This window comes from Cimex lectularius, unplaced genomic scaffold (genome assembly GCF_000648675.2).
Source record: "Cimex lectularius strain Harlan isolate CLEC.00 unplaced genomic scaffold, Clec_2.1 scaffold153, whole genome shotgun sequence".
Lineage (NCBI taxonomy): Eukaryota > Metazoa > Arthropoda > Insecta > Hemiptera > Cimicidae > Cimex > Cimex lectularius.
In genome coordinates, this window is record NW_019392833.1 from 922,782 (window position 1) to 937,983 (window position 15,202).

The following is a 15,202-nucleotide window of genomic DNA, read 5'->3' on the forward strand; positions in this document are numbered from 1 at the left end:
AAAACTATCACAAACGGCGAAAAGCAATATATCAATGTATTACTTTAAGCTATGACAATGAATATGGTTAGTTGAGGAATTAGTTGTGTGTTTGTGTATGTATCTGAGTTGTTTGTGTGACTAAAATGTTTCCTCGTTTTTCTTCCCACAATCAAATAGTAAATAATTTTGTCGAATCAGAAAAATCATTCACTGATCTTAATTATCTAATAAACATTATTTCTTTTAACGATGTCTGAGAAAAAAAGAATGAATTTTTAAATTAAAACAAAAAATCCATGTCGAATTTTGTTACCAATTCTTTAAATAATACATAAGCCGCATTAAAAGCACAAATGGGCGGCCCAATGTTTTCCTCCGGTTCGATGTTTGTTTGTTTGTTTTAACTGAATAACAGGATTCCTCTTTTTTCAGCGAGATTTGTTTTATTATTCCTGATATTTTGGTATTTCACTGTTTTCTCTGGATCATTACTTTTACGAATCTAAAATCTAAGGCTTTTCATTAAATTGTCTTTTTGCAATATTATAATATTTTTTAAACATCCTGCTGATAGGTACCTCTAAAATGTTACAGGTAACTTGTATAATTAGTAATATTATTAAAATGGTTTGCAACCGAAGATAGAGAAAATTGAATAGGTAATTTTTTTAAAGAAATCAATGGTACCTATTGAGGCAAATCGGAAACAAATGAATAAACTATACAAACAGTGAGAATAGACGAACTGAGAAAAGTAATCAGTTCAAAAACAACAGACATCCAACACCATGAACTTGGCAACAGTGGCAAGCTATGTTATTTAAAGGCATGTATATGTACAAATCTAACAACATACCCCATAGCAATACCAACAAACACTGCTTTACAGACAACTTTACTCCGACTTATGCAATACTTCAGCTATCCGCAAAGACTGACATTCCATAAGGCAAAAAAACATGAGTGAAAACAAATCCGTTCACAAACTCAACGAAGAACTACTAGATTTGTACATAACTATCAACCCACTACCCCCTTGACTTCGTTAAAAATCACTCAGGACAACACAAAAACACTATTCAAGAAAAAATACACGAGCCTAAAGAAGAAACTGGCAAATCAAAGCACAAAGAAACCGCAAACCTTCACGGACTTCTCGTTCTTAAATCTAACCAAAACTAAATTCATCAACAAAAAGATAACTGACATTGACAAGGTACTTAGCATACTTGACGCACATCTGGACCAAAAACAAACACGAAAAAGAATCTAGTAAAATAGCATGAAGAAATACAATGACCTCAATATCTCAAAGGCAACGCTAGTTACCAGGGCTAAAATCAAGTAAAATAATAAAATCCAAGAATTGAACGTTACAAGAAATGGCACGAGCGGGATTTGAACCCACGATCTTCGGCTTGATACGCCGCGGTTGAGATGGGAAGTTGGTGTCCGAGTGGATCGAGGTCGCGATAGCTCAAGTGGTAGAGCAGCTGCATATCAAGCCGAAGATCGTGGGTTTCAAACATGGCTGAAGACAAAAGGTCAATGCAAAAAAAAAAAAAATATCGTGGGTTCGAATCCCGCTCGTGCCATTGACTCTTTTATCTCAACTAAAAACCTTAATTAATTGTAATATATTAATTGGTCAAGCGGACCACGAAATTAGTGAATTTAGTTACAAGAAAAATGAACTAGCGAAAATAGACGTACTCATCAAGTCACCATGTCGGTGAGTCGTTCTTTGTCTACCACTTTTTTTTACTAACCTTCCTTGATTGTTTAATCGTAGTGGCTTCTTAAATTCTCCACTTCTTGAGAGCCCATCAAAAAATCATTAAAACTACCTATATCAGAGAGAAAGCATGAACTATTGTAGAAAATAAAGTCATTTAAAAAAATTGAAGTCGTCAACAGGTTTTGCAATAGAAACTGAAAATAGAATTCCTCTCTACAACCCATCAAAATATAGAAATATCCAAATAAACTATGAGTTAACCTGACAAAACACGGCTTACCGACCAAAACGTTTTTTCAAGTTAAATTTCATAAAGTGTGACGATGACGGATTATATATAATACATGAAATGTACAACTTATGCTCGCGATTGCCAGTTGTGACATGCCAATAGAAAAGAATATATGATTTTTTTTTAACTTTAGGAAGGCTTGGTAAAATGATCCACTTAATCAACCAAGGTAGCTACACCCAAACCGGACATTTATTTGTGGTTTAATTCCATTATATTGCAACAAGGCACGAAAATTATGTGTAACAGAGAGATCATGTCGAAAGACAAATCAAACTACGTCATCAAACCAACCACGCTGACCACATCTAAGGACGGACTTAACACAAAGACCGTCCTAAATACTGAGGAATCCTTTACCAATAAATTCTCGTACGGAACCAAATGATCATTTTCTATTAATTTCCGTTGCCGCCAAATTAAAATATTCCATCTTTCTTTGGTGCAAAAGTCTGTCAATGCAAATTTAAAAGTAAAAAACTTTTTTAATGAATGAAAAATGTCTAAACTGCTCTACCTGATTAATCGCTTCTGTTAACTTATTCCGAAGTGTTTTTCTTAAGCAGTACTTTATTTTTAAAGGATGGCGAGTTTTTTACAGCTTAACTCTCTTTTCATCTGGTAATAAATCGAAACAATAATAATTCACTTACACGATTCTAATTTTCGTTCCCTTCGGCTCCTGTCGCGAATAGTAAATCATTTTCAGGCGTCCCAGGTGTGTGAGCGTGACGCTCCAGTCGTTACTTATTTTTCAATTAAACTCTTTTATTGCATTTATTCCCATCAGGACATTTTTGAACGGTTTGCTGGATTTACAGTCCGTTTTTGGACTTTTAACGATTGAGTTTAACGGCCTTTTGAATTTTCTTATAACATTCTGCTTATTTTATTTCAAACAAGCCAAAATTTTAAAACGGTGCTTAATGCTGCCTACTGCCTAAAATAACGACACCCTTATGTTTCGTTGAACTGATAGATATGATTACTTTTACTTGGTGCGTCTATTCTCGCTGATATACATTTCACTAATACACGTTTCGGATCCTCGTCTTCTTCAATTAGGATCTGTAGTGATAAAACCATTCGTGTATTTAACAATAGGCTGTTGGTGTGGGAGTGAACACAAGTGGAACCGACCCTGGATGACCAAAAAGCTATCTGATGACGTATATGATCATCGTCAGACGTGCCCACAAGTTCACATAAACAATTTTAATTGGTCAAATTTCCTTCGAAGCCTGTGGCATCTTCGATGTTGAGAGGTCCAGTTTGTGCAGAGGGGATCCAACCGGTTAACCAAAAAAAACCTCAGATAGTCCTTAAAAAGAAATATATACCTTTGTTACTCCTTGCCAAGTAATGACCGCTAGAATCCTTTGAGAAAACAGGATTAGTTGGAATAAAGGAAATTTAATCTTTAATTGATCGCAAAATACCGTTTTGTTTGTACTTGGTTCATTTTTGAAATATTTGCTCTTTTAAATACTTTTTCCTTCTTTTTTATTTTATTTCTTTCTATTGTATGTTTTAAATAAAATTCTTTAAATGATTATTGGGATAATTTAATTACAAAACTCCTGGTTCGTCGATTCTCGATATNAAGGGATCTGGTAGGATACCCATTACGAAGAGGTGTCTCCTCAGTGGGCAGTGGCACGTCAGAATGCCTATCAGGCTCCTAATTCCCTTCCTTGAGATAGAGAATAGCCATTTCGATTCTGCTGGTTTGATCGCCTTAACAAACTCTTTCGATTGCCTGTGTCCGGGGGGATAAATTCCACTCCCTAAGGAATTGTTTCATGCCCCAGTTATTGATACTCTCTTTCGCTGTGCTCTTAGAGTGGGGTAATACCGGTTGTGGCCCGACAAACGCAGTATTAGAACCTTCTTTGGCTAGGCCATCCGCATTTTCATTGCCATGGTATCCTTTATGTGCTTGTATAAGTATCTAGTACTGCTAGTATAAGGGTCACCTTATCCTCAAACCTGAAAGTGATCTTATTGATAAGATCTATAGTTTCCTCCACCAGTCGTGAGGTTGACAAATCTTTTTGTAATGCCCTAAGACTAGCCTGACTGTCCGAAAAGATTTTAATATCTTTTCCCTTAATTTTATTTTCCATAAGTGTTCTACAACACACATTGATGGCCCAGATTTCCGCCTGAAAAACGGAGGTGTTATTGCCAAGAGGGGAGGAGATGCTGATTCCTAATTTTGGTATGTAGATTCCTGCACCACTCCCTCTTCCTTTGATAAGTGATCCATCTGTGTAGCAGTCTATGTTACGATGGTCATCATCCAGACTATAATTATAATCACAAGGGGTGACTACCTGAAAGTGCCTTTACCCCGCAGGGGTTTTAATCTTTTTATCACTAACGCTTAATAATTGACCGTTAACCTTACTCAATAGTTGTGAGATTTTCGAGTGACCTATGTTGTTGCACTTATGATTCCAGCTGCCCTCGCTAATTAATCTGTAGCAGCTGATTAGTGCTCTAACCTTAACCTCAATGTGTTAACTTAACCTCAATGGTCCTGGGATAATTTAATTACAAAACTCCTGGTTCGACAGTTCTCGATGTAAATCTTGTTCTTAAAGTGTCATTAAAATAGTGTGGACATTTTTGTAAGAAATAAAAAACTTTAATCAATTTTAACACTATTTTCAACTAATTAATCTTTATGTAAGGTATTGGTTGAAATGAAAAAGTTAGATACTTTTTAAAAGGATAGTTCCTACTCACAGTAAGTTAGTGTCACGAGCGGGATTCGAACCCAAGACCTTCGGCTTGACTTCACGATAGCTCAAGTGGTTAGAGCAACGGCGTATTGAGCTGAAGTTCGTGGGTTCGAATCCCGCTCGTGACACTTTTTTATTTCAACCAATACCTCACATAAAGATTAATTAATTGAAAGATGTTATTTGGTCAATCGGACCACGAAATCTAATGGATTTAACGCTATTACATTTCAGCGATATCAGGTACTTAATATTTCCTTGATCTACATTATATTTAAATTAATTATTCTTTTTATCTAAGGTCTTGGTTGTGATGAATAAGGGTCACCCACGACCTTCGGCTCAATACGCCGCTTCTCTAACCACTTGAGCTATCGTGACTTCGATTTATCGAATTATGACCGCTAAACTTATGTAGATTCTATTTAAAGTTTTATGCAACAAATCTGTTTGATATAAAGAACTTATAATTAGATTCTCCTTCAAAATATGTAATAGGTGAATGGCTCTTATTTTCTTTATCTACTTACTAAGTTCTATTAGTCACGATTCGGTGTACTACGATATAATGAATGTTTATGCATTAAAATTGATAAGACTATTTTGATTGTGACTATGTTCATGTTAGTATGCAATCATAAAATGGTTTACTCCCAGGTGGGAAAGAAGTGTGTTCCCAGTTGGCCAGCATCCTCAGGAGCACCGTCGAAACGGAACAGCTCATCGTCTTCTTGGAGAGCAAACTTCACGAATTGCGAGAGCAGATTCAGGTCGTGAAGAGACGTTGCCAGCCGACAGACAGACCGCTCTGCGACTTAATCCCTGACCAACTCATAGATGTCAAATTCACGACTAAAATGGTAACAAAATTGCCGTAGCATGAATCGAATAATAATCTTCAAATCTATTTTTCCAGATAACAAACAATTCGAGGTTGGTTTATCTAAAGCAGAGCAAGATCGACACTCTTTCGTCCTCGGTCCTCGAAGCGAACGCCATTTTCACAGGATTGCCGACGAAAATCGAAAAAGAGACGAAATCAACGAGAATGGGTTTGGATGTTCATTTTGCACCATATTTTCCGGAGTTTTTTAAATATCAATTAACCATGAGTTTTTCCAAGTTGTCCCGAACCTCCTTTTAGAAGTTTGATTCAGCACTTTAAGGTAGAAGTTGAAGACGGATGTCGAAAAACTTAGAAACGTGCCAGGAAATTAAAGACGTCGGAAAGTGTTTCGATATTTACGCTATCCACTTTTAATGCGTGGGGTGTCACGCCGAGCATAATCATTGTTCCGTGGTTGTAAATAATTTTGTGGATTTTGCAGAATTCACTCCTGAAGAACTTTTCTCTTCCACGCAGAAGAAAATAGTGACGAAAGTGTTACTGTCTTGTGTATATTGGCTCTAACACAATTTGTCTTCCAAGCACATGGTCAGGTCTCAGAAACAAATCATTTTATTTCCCATTTATGGCCGAGAACACGTAGTCGGAAGATTCAATTGTCCGTGATGAACAGAAACCTAACTTTTTATACTTCCTATCTCAGAGTAAATCACCGCTTTTCCCGTCCATTCGGGTGGGCTCCTCTTAAATTATAAATCAATCGGCAAATATGTTCGTTGAACTACAACTGTGTGGAAATAACTTGGAGAACAACGATGTGAAAACTCGATTAATGCGTACGCCCGAGAATTTAAGACTACTTGCCATCGTTTTTCGACCTTAGACAACGAACACTAGTAATTTGTTTATTTGTTGATACATGTCATATTCTTACATTGTTTTCGCTTTCTTGGGAAATTTTTACAGCTTATGGTCAGAGCTAACTTAATTATATTTTACCGAGGAGTTGAGGAGGGGAGGCTAAAAAGCTTTTTGAAAAAATCAGAAATTTCTCAACTACTTCGTACTGTTGATATCCCCAAACTTGGCATGCATTGAACATGGCATGCACAGACCTGGAGACAGCATTAAATATGTTGAGGTTTGCTTTCAGTGGAATGTTGTAATTTAACATTAAGCCAGACCGAATTCTGTTTAATCCCATCTTAACCCTAGACGACACCCGTTTCAAATGATATTGGACGGAGATTCCAAGATATTTGTAGTGATTTACAATTTCAACAAGTTGCAGCAGATCTGCGTAGCATTTGCGCCGCTTCCACCGTGGAGGCCTCTGAATTAGTTTTGAAAGCTTTTTCCATCAAATGAGTAAAAGTAAAGTAATTAATCTCGACAGTCTTGGAAGGGCAACTGGAGGCAACTAACAGTACTCTTTGATTTTCCAATCAGAAACCCACGGCGATTTATACTACTAATACCATCGAGTCGATAAGATGACTAAAACGCGGCGCTTTCCCAAAAGCCTTTCTTGTACGAAAAACTATCCACCCTAGGATTGTGGCCCACTCAATGTGGTACCACAGCGACGACAATGTGGTTAAGGCTCGGGGCCCTGAAAAGGTGCACCTCGTGTCCTCATCCAAGTCCCTTTCTCAATCCAGGTTCCTTCATTCTATCCTGTGATCCCCTCCCAACCCTTGGTTATAATAAAGGTGTAGCCCAGAGGGCGTGGCAACCTCTCTAAAGCACAAGCTGTACTCGTGTCGGCCTCGGGTGCCTTATCAGAGGCACACGAGGGTTAGGGTACCAGATCCTGTTTGCATAGACGGGGGAAGGTGCATAACCATCTGTACTACGGGGTAACAGAAATGTTCCAAAATTCAGCCCCTGTTACACTGGCAATGGATTCGCAGAGGTACGTGGTGACGCCCCTGGCGGGAATTTAGAGAAGAGGCTGTCTTCTACCTATGACCTTCGCACGAAACTTGCGTATGACCACCGTTATTCACCCGGCCTCACGGGATACGGCGGATCGGACGGCAGCGTATAAGCGTTGAGGACGCTATGATTATGCTGATAAGTCCCTCGAATGCGTGAGTAGTGGCGGATGGGAACGGGTAGTGTATGGGTTGCTCCTACTCGATTATGATTTGCACGTAGGTGTAGGCTGAGCTCGATTGGAAGCTTTTACCGTAGGCGGTACTCCTCTAGGGGGTGGTTAGCAATCCCACAATAAACAAAACCGCGGCCGGAGCGGATCCGGTAGATTCTACGCCAATTTAGCCCCAATACTCTGGGAGATATTTAGATCTTAGGATATCTTCTCTATTTAGGGAGTGCGCGGGAAACCGGGCTTATGTATTTCGGCTTAGGTAGCCCTTTGCGCGTGGCATACGGTTCGATGCTTAATGCGGACCCGACCACTCTGAATGGGCAAGCGAGGAGCGAGGTTGTGTTGGCTCCTCGGGGCTGAGCTGCCTCTACACCAATGATGCGGCAGTAACACCCATCTCAAAACGTCCGATAAGGCCGAATAGGCTAGGTGCGGACGTTAAAGATCCTTACTTAAAGACGTTAAAAGGACAATAGTCCTTTTTAGGACGACCGAGTATACGGGAAAGCATGTACGAAAAACTCAGTGCGGGCAACTCTGCCACCCTTTCTAAAAATGACCAAGGTTAACAATCAAATATCTTTCTAATATGTTTGTCTCCCTCTGTAAACCTGCTACGAACAACATAACATCAGCATAGTAAATCTGAAATTCCCACCAGTATTATTTCATTTATTATTGCCATTATTTTTATTTGTTGACATTGTCATTTTTAGTTGTTAGATGCTATTACAAAAAATGCATATGTAATACTATTTAGTAATAATAATATTTACACACAAAAATTTGAAGTGTATTTTTTGCGTTAGAAAAGAGGAATGATTTCAAAGAGAAAACACATTAATCAGTTGTTCTGTATTTATCTTCAGTTTGTCTATGTATAATTTATCCGTCTGTATGTATGTCTTTTTATATTTTTATGTGCTGTATGTACTATATGTGCTATGTATATGAATGTCTATTTTTCTATCTGTCTATTGTTCTATCTATCTCCAATCTGTCATTTCTCTCTCTCTCTCTCTCTCTCTCTCTCTCTCTCTCTCTCTCTCTCTCTCTCTCTCTCTCTCTCTCTCTCTTGCTCTCTCTCTCTCTCTATCTCTCGCTCTCTCTCTCTCTCCCCCTCTCACTCTCTCTCTTGCTCTCTCACTCTCTCCCTCTCTATCTCACTCTCTCTCTCTCTCTTTCATTGTTTTAGTTTTATAAAATTCATAATTAGTGCCATATTTTAGAAATTCATTACAATTTTTAAGCCGACAAATAGATGGTTGTAACTTCTGCACCTTTCTTTCCTCTATGCATAATTTCAACCTAATAAATTATTAAAATACTGTATTCCAGCCGTCATAAATGAAGTTATGAAGAAGAAGGCAGATTTGATGTCTGCGGCTTCTTCTCTGGATGTGATAAAAACGAGGACGAACATCGCGTTGTACGATCTGAAAGCGACCTCGATGCCAAAACTGGACCAACTGTTGCAATTTGAATACTGGCGTTGGCTCGTCGGTTTAGGTAATTCACAAATGTCCCAATATTGTTTTTTACCAATTCATCCGTCAATTTTTAACAGACGTTATATACATCTGAAAAGGCTGGAATGAGCCAACTTGGTCAGTTTACAGTTTAGTTTCAGGATTGCTTATTCTCTACATCTGGGCTTTGATGACAGGAGCGACCTGCTGTGGCTGTTGTGGAGCAGAAAATAACTCCTCGCCCACATTGATCATGTATCTTCAACAACTCTTATGCAGTTAGAGATTTTTTTGTGTTTTATTATTTTGTGGGTTGTAGAACGCTGATTCTCACAGCGATAGTGTCGGTCTGTCTGTGGATGTTCTCCTCGATGACGGTGTACATCGGCGGTCACGGTGAGTCGTGCGTCTGCCGGACCATGCGGGAGGAAAACTTCGACGACCTCAGTAAATTCGTCGACACGATCATGAGCACGGACGTGGATGAAGAGTCTTATCTCTCCTACGTTATACACAGAAACGGCAGTCTGCCTCTTCCCATCGGCAACATTTTAAGGTAAAGAAAAATCACATTTTAAATGCAACTCGCTTTTTCGATTTGACAACCTTACTTTAAACTTGTTGAACCTTTCAAGCGAATGCAAGAAAAACGTATCGTCTTACTCGGCGTTCAACCTGAAAACCATGCTCGACATCGAAGAATTGGTGAACCTGACCAAATGGCACTTCGTGTACAAAGGGCTCGAAGAAATAAAGATCGACTTGGCTAATATGCACTTCTTCGACCCGAAAATGATCTTCAGGTTAGTCGACCTGCAGCAAGGCCTCTTGGTAAACCTGACAACGTTTCGCACAAAGGTGACAAGTTTTTCTTAACTATTTAAGCTATAAATCTATTTTACTTATAAAGTATTAAACTGTTTTGACTTTTTTTAATGTTTTGTCGTTATAAAATTTTGCATTAATGTTGTTAGTATCATTTTGTTAAGTGTATAGAAAGTAACGTTCTATGCTAAACGAAACGCCATATCAACTTTGGGTGAAACATGACAAGATTATTTTTCTGCTTGGTCGTGAAACAAAATTTAATTTAATAATTGCAATATGAATTGAGTAGCCCCCTCAATGTATCTTCTCCAGTATTTCTCTAATTAAATGCATTATGTAATATTATAGAACTATCACAACTTTGACCAAATTGCCGGTGAATGATCAGCCTCCTGGGCTTAAACTTTGTCCATTAAATGAGCCTTCTCGAAAAAAAATTCTTTTTATATATCATTCTGGTTTCGATATGATTTACTGTAACTTTATTTAATTATTGAACTGTTACACGCTAAGAACACAAAAATCCACCCAAAACCACTGAGTGGGTGGAAATGTACATCGCTTTGTAAAGAACCTTGTACTACTTACCTGTCAACATAAATTGATACGTGTGGTGATTAGTGACCGTTAATCGATATTTATTTAGAAATCGTGAGATGCGGTCTGGTGTGATGCGGGTTTCAGAAAAACATTTTCTTTATCGTGCCAACGTTTCGATCTTTATTGAGATCATCTTCAGGGCCTGGGATTTACAAACATTGTTTACATATAACAATTACATTTTTGAGCAGAGATCCAAGGCCTATCACATAAATTAAACATATTTCTCTTGTCCGATAGCTTCAAAATAGCTTTCAAAAATTATAAAACAATTCAAACACTTTTTTCCAAAATTAAAAATTCCACACCAATAACAAATAAATCTGACGTAATCTACAAGATCAACTGTTTAAACTGTCCGGCAACTTACATCGGTCTTACATCCCAATATCTGGACAAGAGAGTAAAGCAACATATCTATGATTGCAAAAAACCTAAGCAAAATCCTACAGCACTCGCTACCCACCATCTTGAACACCAACACAATTTCGGCTTCAAAAATCCAAAAGTATTACACACAGAATAAAACAAACATAAACGCAATTTCTTAGAAATGGTTTATATAAACAGAAATAAACACAGCACCAATTACAGAACAGATACATGTAAACTCAGTCGCAGCTACGCCAATATCATTAATCAAATTCAATACAGATAGCATACCTATATCATCATATTACATTCCACACATCAAATATTTTTGACATAGTCTAATTTCCCAACAATTTAGCTTTCCTTTTCCTATTTATCCCTTTCTATATAAAAGGATAATCTGACCGAATCATTGCCAACACATTTTTTCTCTTCGTCGGCTCTTTTCGCCTCAAAGAAGCCGACGCTTTATACAAAAATGTCTTTTCTATACCGACTTCCTTCCCTACCCCTTCAAAATCCAACGTATATAAACATAAAACAGCAAAATCTCACTGGCACTCTCGACACGACACGCAAGACTGGCACAATTACACAGAAGACAAACACTTTGAGTGAGTAGAAATACTTTGATTGAATATATAAAAAAATATATTTTGCACATCCAAAATGTAATTGTTATATGTAAACAATGTTTGTAAATCCCATGCCCTGAAGATGATCTCAATAAAGATCGAAACGTTGGCACGATATAGAAAATGTTTTTCTGAAACCCACATCACACCAGACCGCATCTCACGATTTCTAAATAAATAAATTGATACTATTTGTTGATATATTGACTTGTTTTTTATATTGATGTACTAACAGATATTGACTGTTTCTTTAAATATTGTATTAAGAATATGCATCAGGACCCTTTTAAATGATTAGTCTAGAGTGGTGTCAATAAGTAGCTTCATCTGTAATGCCAATTAATCTCACGTGCCAAAATAGAAATGTAATCTGCTGGTTGTGTAAAATAAATATACAGTTGTAGATTAAGTAATCTATCAAGATTTAGTCAAAATCTGTTGGAAATCGGGAAGTTTTGTCAAGGGCCTCCCTAATACACTTCATTCTTTCTGGTCCACCGACGAAATTTTGAAGAACTACGGATCTATTAAATTTAATCTGACAAAGATTTGATAGAAATCGTTGGTAATCTGGCCCTGAGACCTAAACTAAGAGGCCTACAAAAAAATATTTTATCTAATATCTCACACGTGTCAACACTATTTTTGGAAACTTGGAAGAATTATTTAACTGTCCCTTATCTATTATCAAAAATTTATCCTATATCGCATTACGATCACATCAAGCAACTTGTGTCACTCATGAGTGTGAACAAATCCGTGTCACAACTAGAACAAATTAATTAAATAAAAGAAAAACCGGTACCTGAGCCAAATAAGTTAAAATAACGTATTAAATAAATGTATTAAAATTGAAAAAAAGAAAAGAAAGTGATCAGTGACATACGTATATCCTTGCCATTTACAATTTTAAAAAAAGAGGTGCCTTCAACAAGGACAAGAGGTTTCAGGTTTCAGCTCGTTTTGCCTTGCCTGCGGTTGGGCATTAGCTTATCCTACCCCAAAGGATAATCCTTGTTGTTAAAAAAATATTGTTATAATCGTTCTGGTTGTCATTGATAATGTTTTACAGCAAGTTATTAGTTATTTCTATATCAGTCCCAATCATCCCACTTGTTTTAATACTACCCTTTGGTCATTTTTTCTTACCATAAAAGCAATTTTGGGCGATAAGAACTTATACTTATCTGAACTTTCTTTTTGCAATGTCCTTTTTTTTTAATCCCTACTTTTTGCTCTGGATTCTGTGATATTACAATTCACGTCTTTCTAGCATTTAGTCCAGCTAAGTATTTTTTTAATTGTTAAGTCCATCTGGTCGATCATATCTTGTTCTCATATGAATCGAAAATTGGCGCAATTTCTGTACAAGTGAAATTTTTATCTTTTTATTTATTGTACAACGGACAAACCTAGAGATAAAACGTTAAATACCCACCTGCTTATTACTTTTGACGAATAAGTGAATTATTTCCATGATCTAACATCCGCTGGATTGGATAAAATTGCTATAAATCGTGAGATGAGTCAGAATAATCCTTTACATGTGCTGAATACATGAATACAAGACAGCATTTCTTTCTCCGTACATTATTTCAAAGCCTCCTTCACACTAGGTCAGACTTTTTGGTTTTATAAAATGTCATCTATTTTCCAGGGTTGACCTCTTTTTCTTGTTAGTTTTTATCAATGTTTGCAATAATTGTTACTCACGGCCATTTTTATTGTGTTGAAATTTAGTTTTGTTTCTAATATTTTTTACAGATGATGGGACCTATAAGCACAGATTTGGATTCGGTCGTCACTCAACTACAGGGTGTTGCAAAGCAAACCAACGATCGTATAACATCGAACCAGTTAAAATCCCTGGCTGTTAAAAGCAAGAATCTCATATCACCGATATTAGGCGAATTGGAAAACCACAAAGTATTTATTTCAACTTGTATCTGAAGGCAATTTTTAAAATATTTTACTGTTTTTATTACAGGAAAATATGGTGTTCCATTTAACAGCTCTGGAGCTTAAAGTAAATCCACTACTGCAACAAGTTAATCACTCTCTATCACATACTAAGGCCGTTCAATATTACATTGCAAATCATGGGTCATCAATAGCACAACATGTAATTTTATGTTTCTCTATTACCTTTATTATATTGATGCATTGTTTTTGCCCCTATTTATTTATTGGCGTGTATGTGTAGTGTGAGAGTCAATGACTGAATATTGAGTACCCCATCAATCCTCAATTAGGTAATTTATATGTATTAAGGGTGATGAAGGAATATCAAGTACTCCATCACCACGAGTGAATGGCATATAAACAGAAAATGGTGTATTTATGAGTGGCTGAGTTTGGATTTGAAAACTGATTACGTTGAGGGCTGAAAAGACACAGCTTTTGGTAGCATCAGAGCTCAACTTCGGCATGGGACGGAAGAGACCAAGGCATGACCCTGGTCTGCCAAAGCCCGAGGTGGGTGATTCTCAGTGTACCGCTGAGTTATTGTTGGCACACTGCGGAAGTGATAGGTTCGGCTGTGTATGTGCATGTGTGGGCTTAACTTATATACATCACTAACCTCTATTACCTGCTTTGCCTTGGCAAATAAAAGATTTTTGTGAAAGTTTCAATGATCTACAACAATATAAGAACACGTAGGGAGAATCTATTTTATCACTCTCACGATTATACAATACTACCAAATTTATATCACACTCTATATCTCTCAATCACACTTTATATAAAGCAGCAATTTCTAAATGATACACAATATGCAATATATGAATATGTTTCAGAACATAAAAACGTTTACAGCCAGGATTGAAAACTATTTGGAACAGTACCAAAAATTTGTGCTGAATATAATACGAGGTAATAAAACGTCTTGCTACAAATTTTGGGAGATTTTTGAATCCTTAAGGGCCCACGTTTGCCGAAGGACGATCGATCCTTTGGTAAGATCTTTCATGTCATGGACTGAATGCTTTTTTTACAACTTATTTCCATGGACAGAATGGTTTTTGGTTCTCAACAGTTTGGTGCCTGTTGATCCTTATTTTCATCACGCCTATATGCCTGAAGCTGATCGAGTACTACAACCAGAACTCTGACCTGAACCCAGCATTGTAAGTAATTACATATTAAATATAAAATAAAGAAATAACAAATTACAAATTTTCTCTCCATCATTCATAGTACAAAGTTCACAGAAATATACATCAAATTATTCACATGAGATGAACGTTAAAAATAAACTTCACATCTAAACACGGCTCTTCTATTTAAACAAGAATAAAAGTAATAGTTCATAATTGAAACCATTCCAACCATTATTAATATACTTTAAATATACCAAAAATAGCATATACTTTAAAAACTTATCATTTAACTACAGAGAATAATTATTTTGTCCATGAGAAAAATCTATATTAAACAAAATAAGATTTGTTAAATTGATCAAATTCATTATTCATTAAATTGATGAGCAAGATTTTTAATAGCCAGAATAAATTTAATTTGTTCATTTCAGAAATCGAACGAGCAGTGAAGGAGACTGGGCCAACACCAGGTAACTTT

General features: G+C 36.7%; 1 protein-coding gene across 2 annotated transcripts in view; it reads left to right on the forward strand.

Moving 5' to 3' along the window:
* Window positions 1-15,202, forward strand: part of LOC106670541 (prominin-2) — a 44,948-nt gene that overhangs the window by 26,348 nt on the left and 3,398 nt on the right. The window contains exons 7-17 of one of the 2 annotated variants that reach the window (XM_014400990.2): window positions 5,417-5,619; window positions 5,676-5,811; window positions 9,058-9,228; window positions 9,344-9,443; window positions 9,508-9,744; window positions 9,824-10,046; window positions 13,388-13,549; window positions 13,611-13,745; window positions 14,422-14,580; window positions 14,639-14,751; window positions 15,156-15,194. In XM_014400990.2, coding sequence (XP_014256476.1) covers window positions 5,417-5,619; window positions 5,676-5,811; window positions 9,058-9,228; window positions 9,344-9,443; window positions 9,508-9,744; window positions 9,824-10,046; window positions 13,388-13,549; window positions 13,611-13,745; window positions 14,422-14,580; window positions 14,639-14,751; window positions 15,156-15,194 — 1,678 coding nt within the window. The remainder of the gene's footprint in view (window positions 1-5,416; window positions 5,620-5,675; window positions 5,812-9,057; window positions 9,229-9,343; window positions 9,444-9,507; window positions 9,745-9,823; window positions 10,047-13,387; window positions 13,550-13,610; window positions 13,746-14,421; window positions 14,581-14,638; window positions 14,752-15,155; window positions 15,195-15,202) is intronic. The other variant, XM_024228556.1, reaches the window with a different exon arrangement.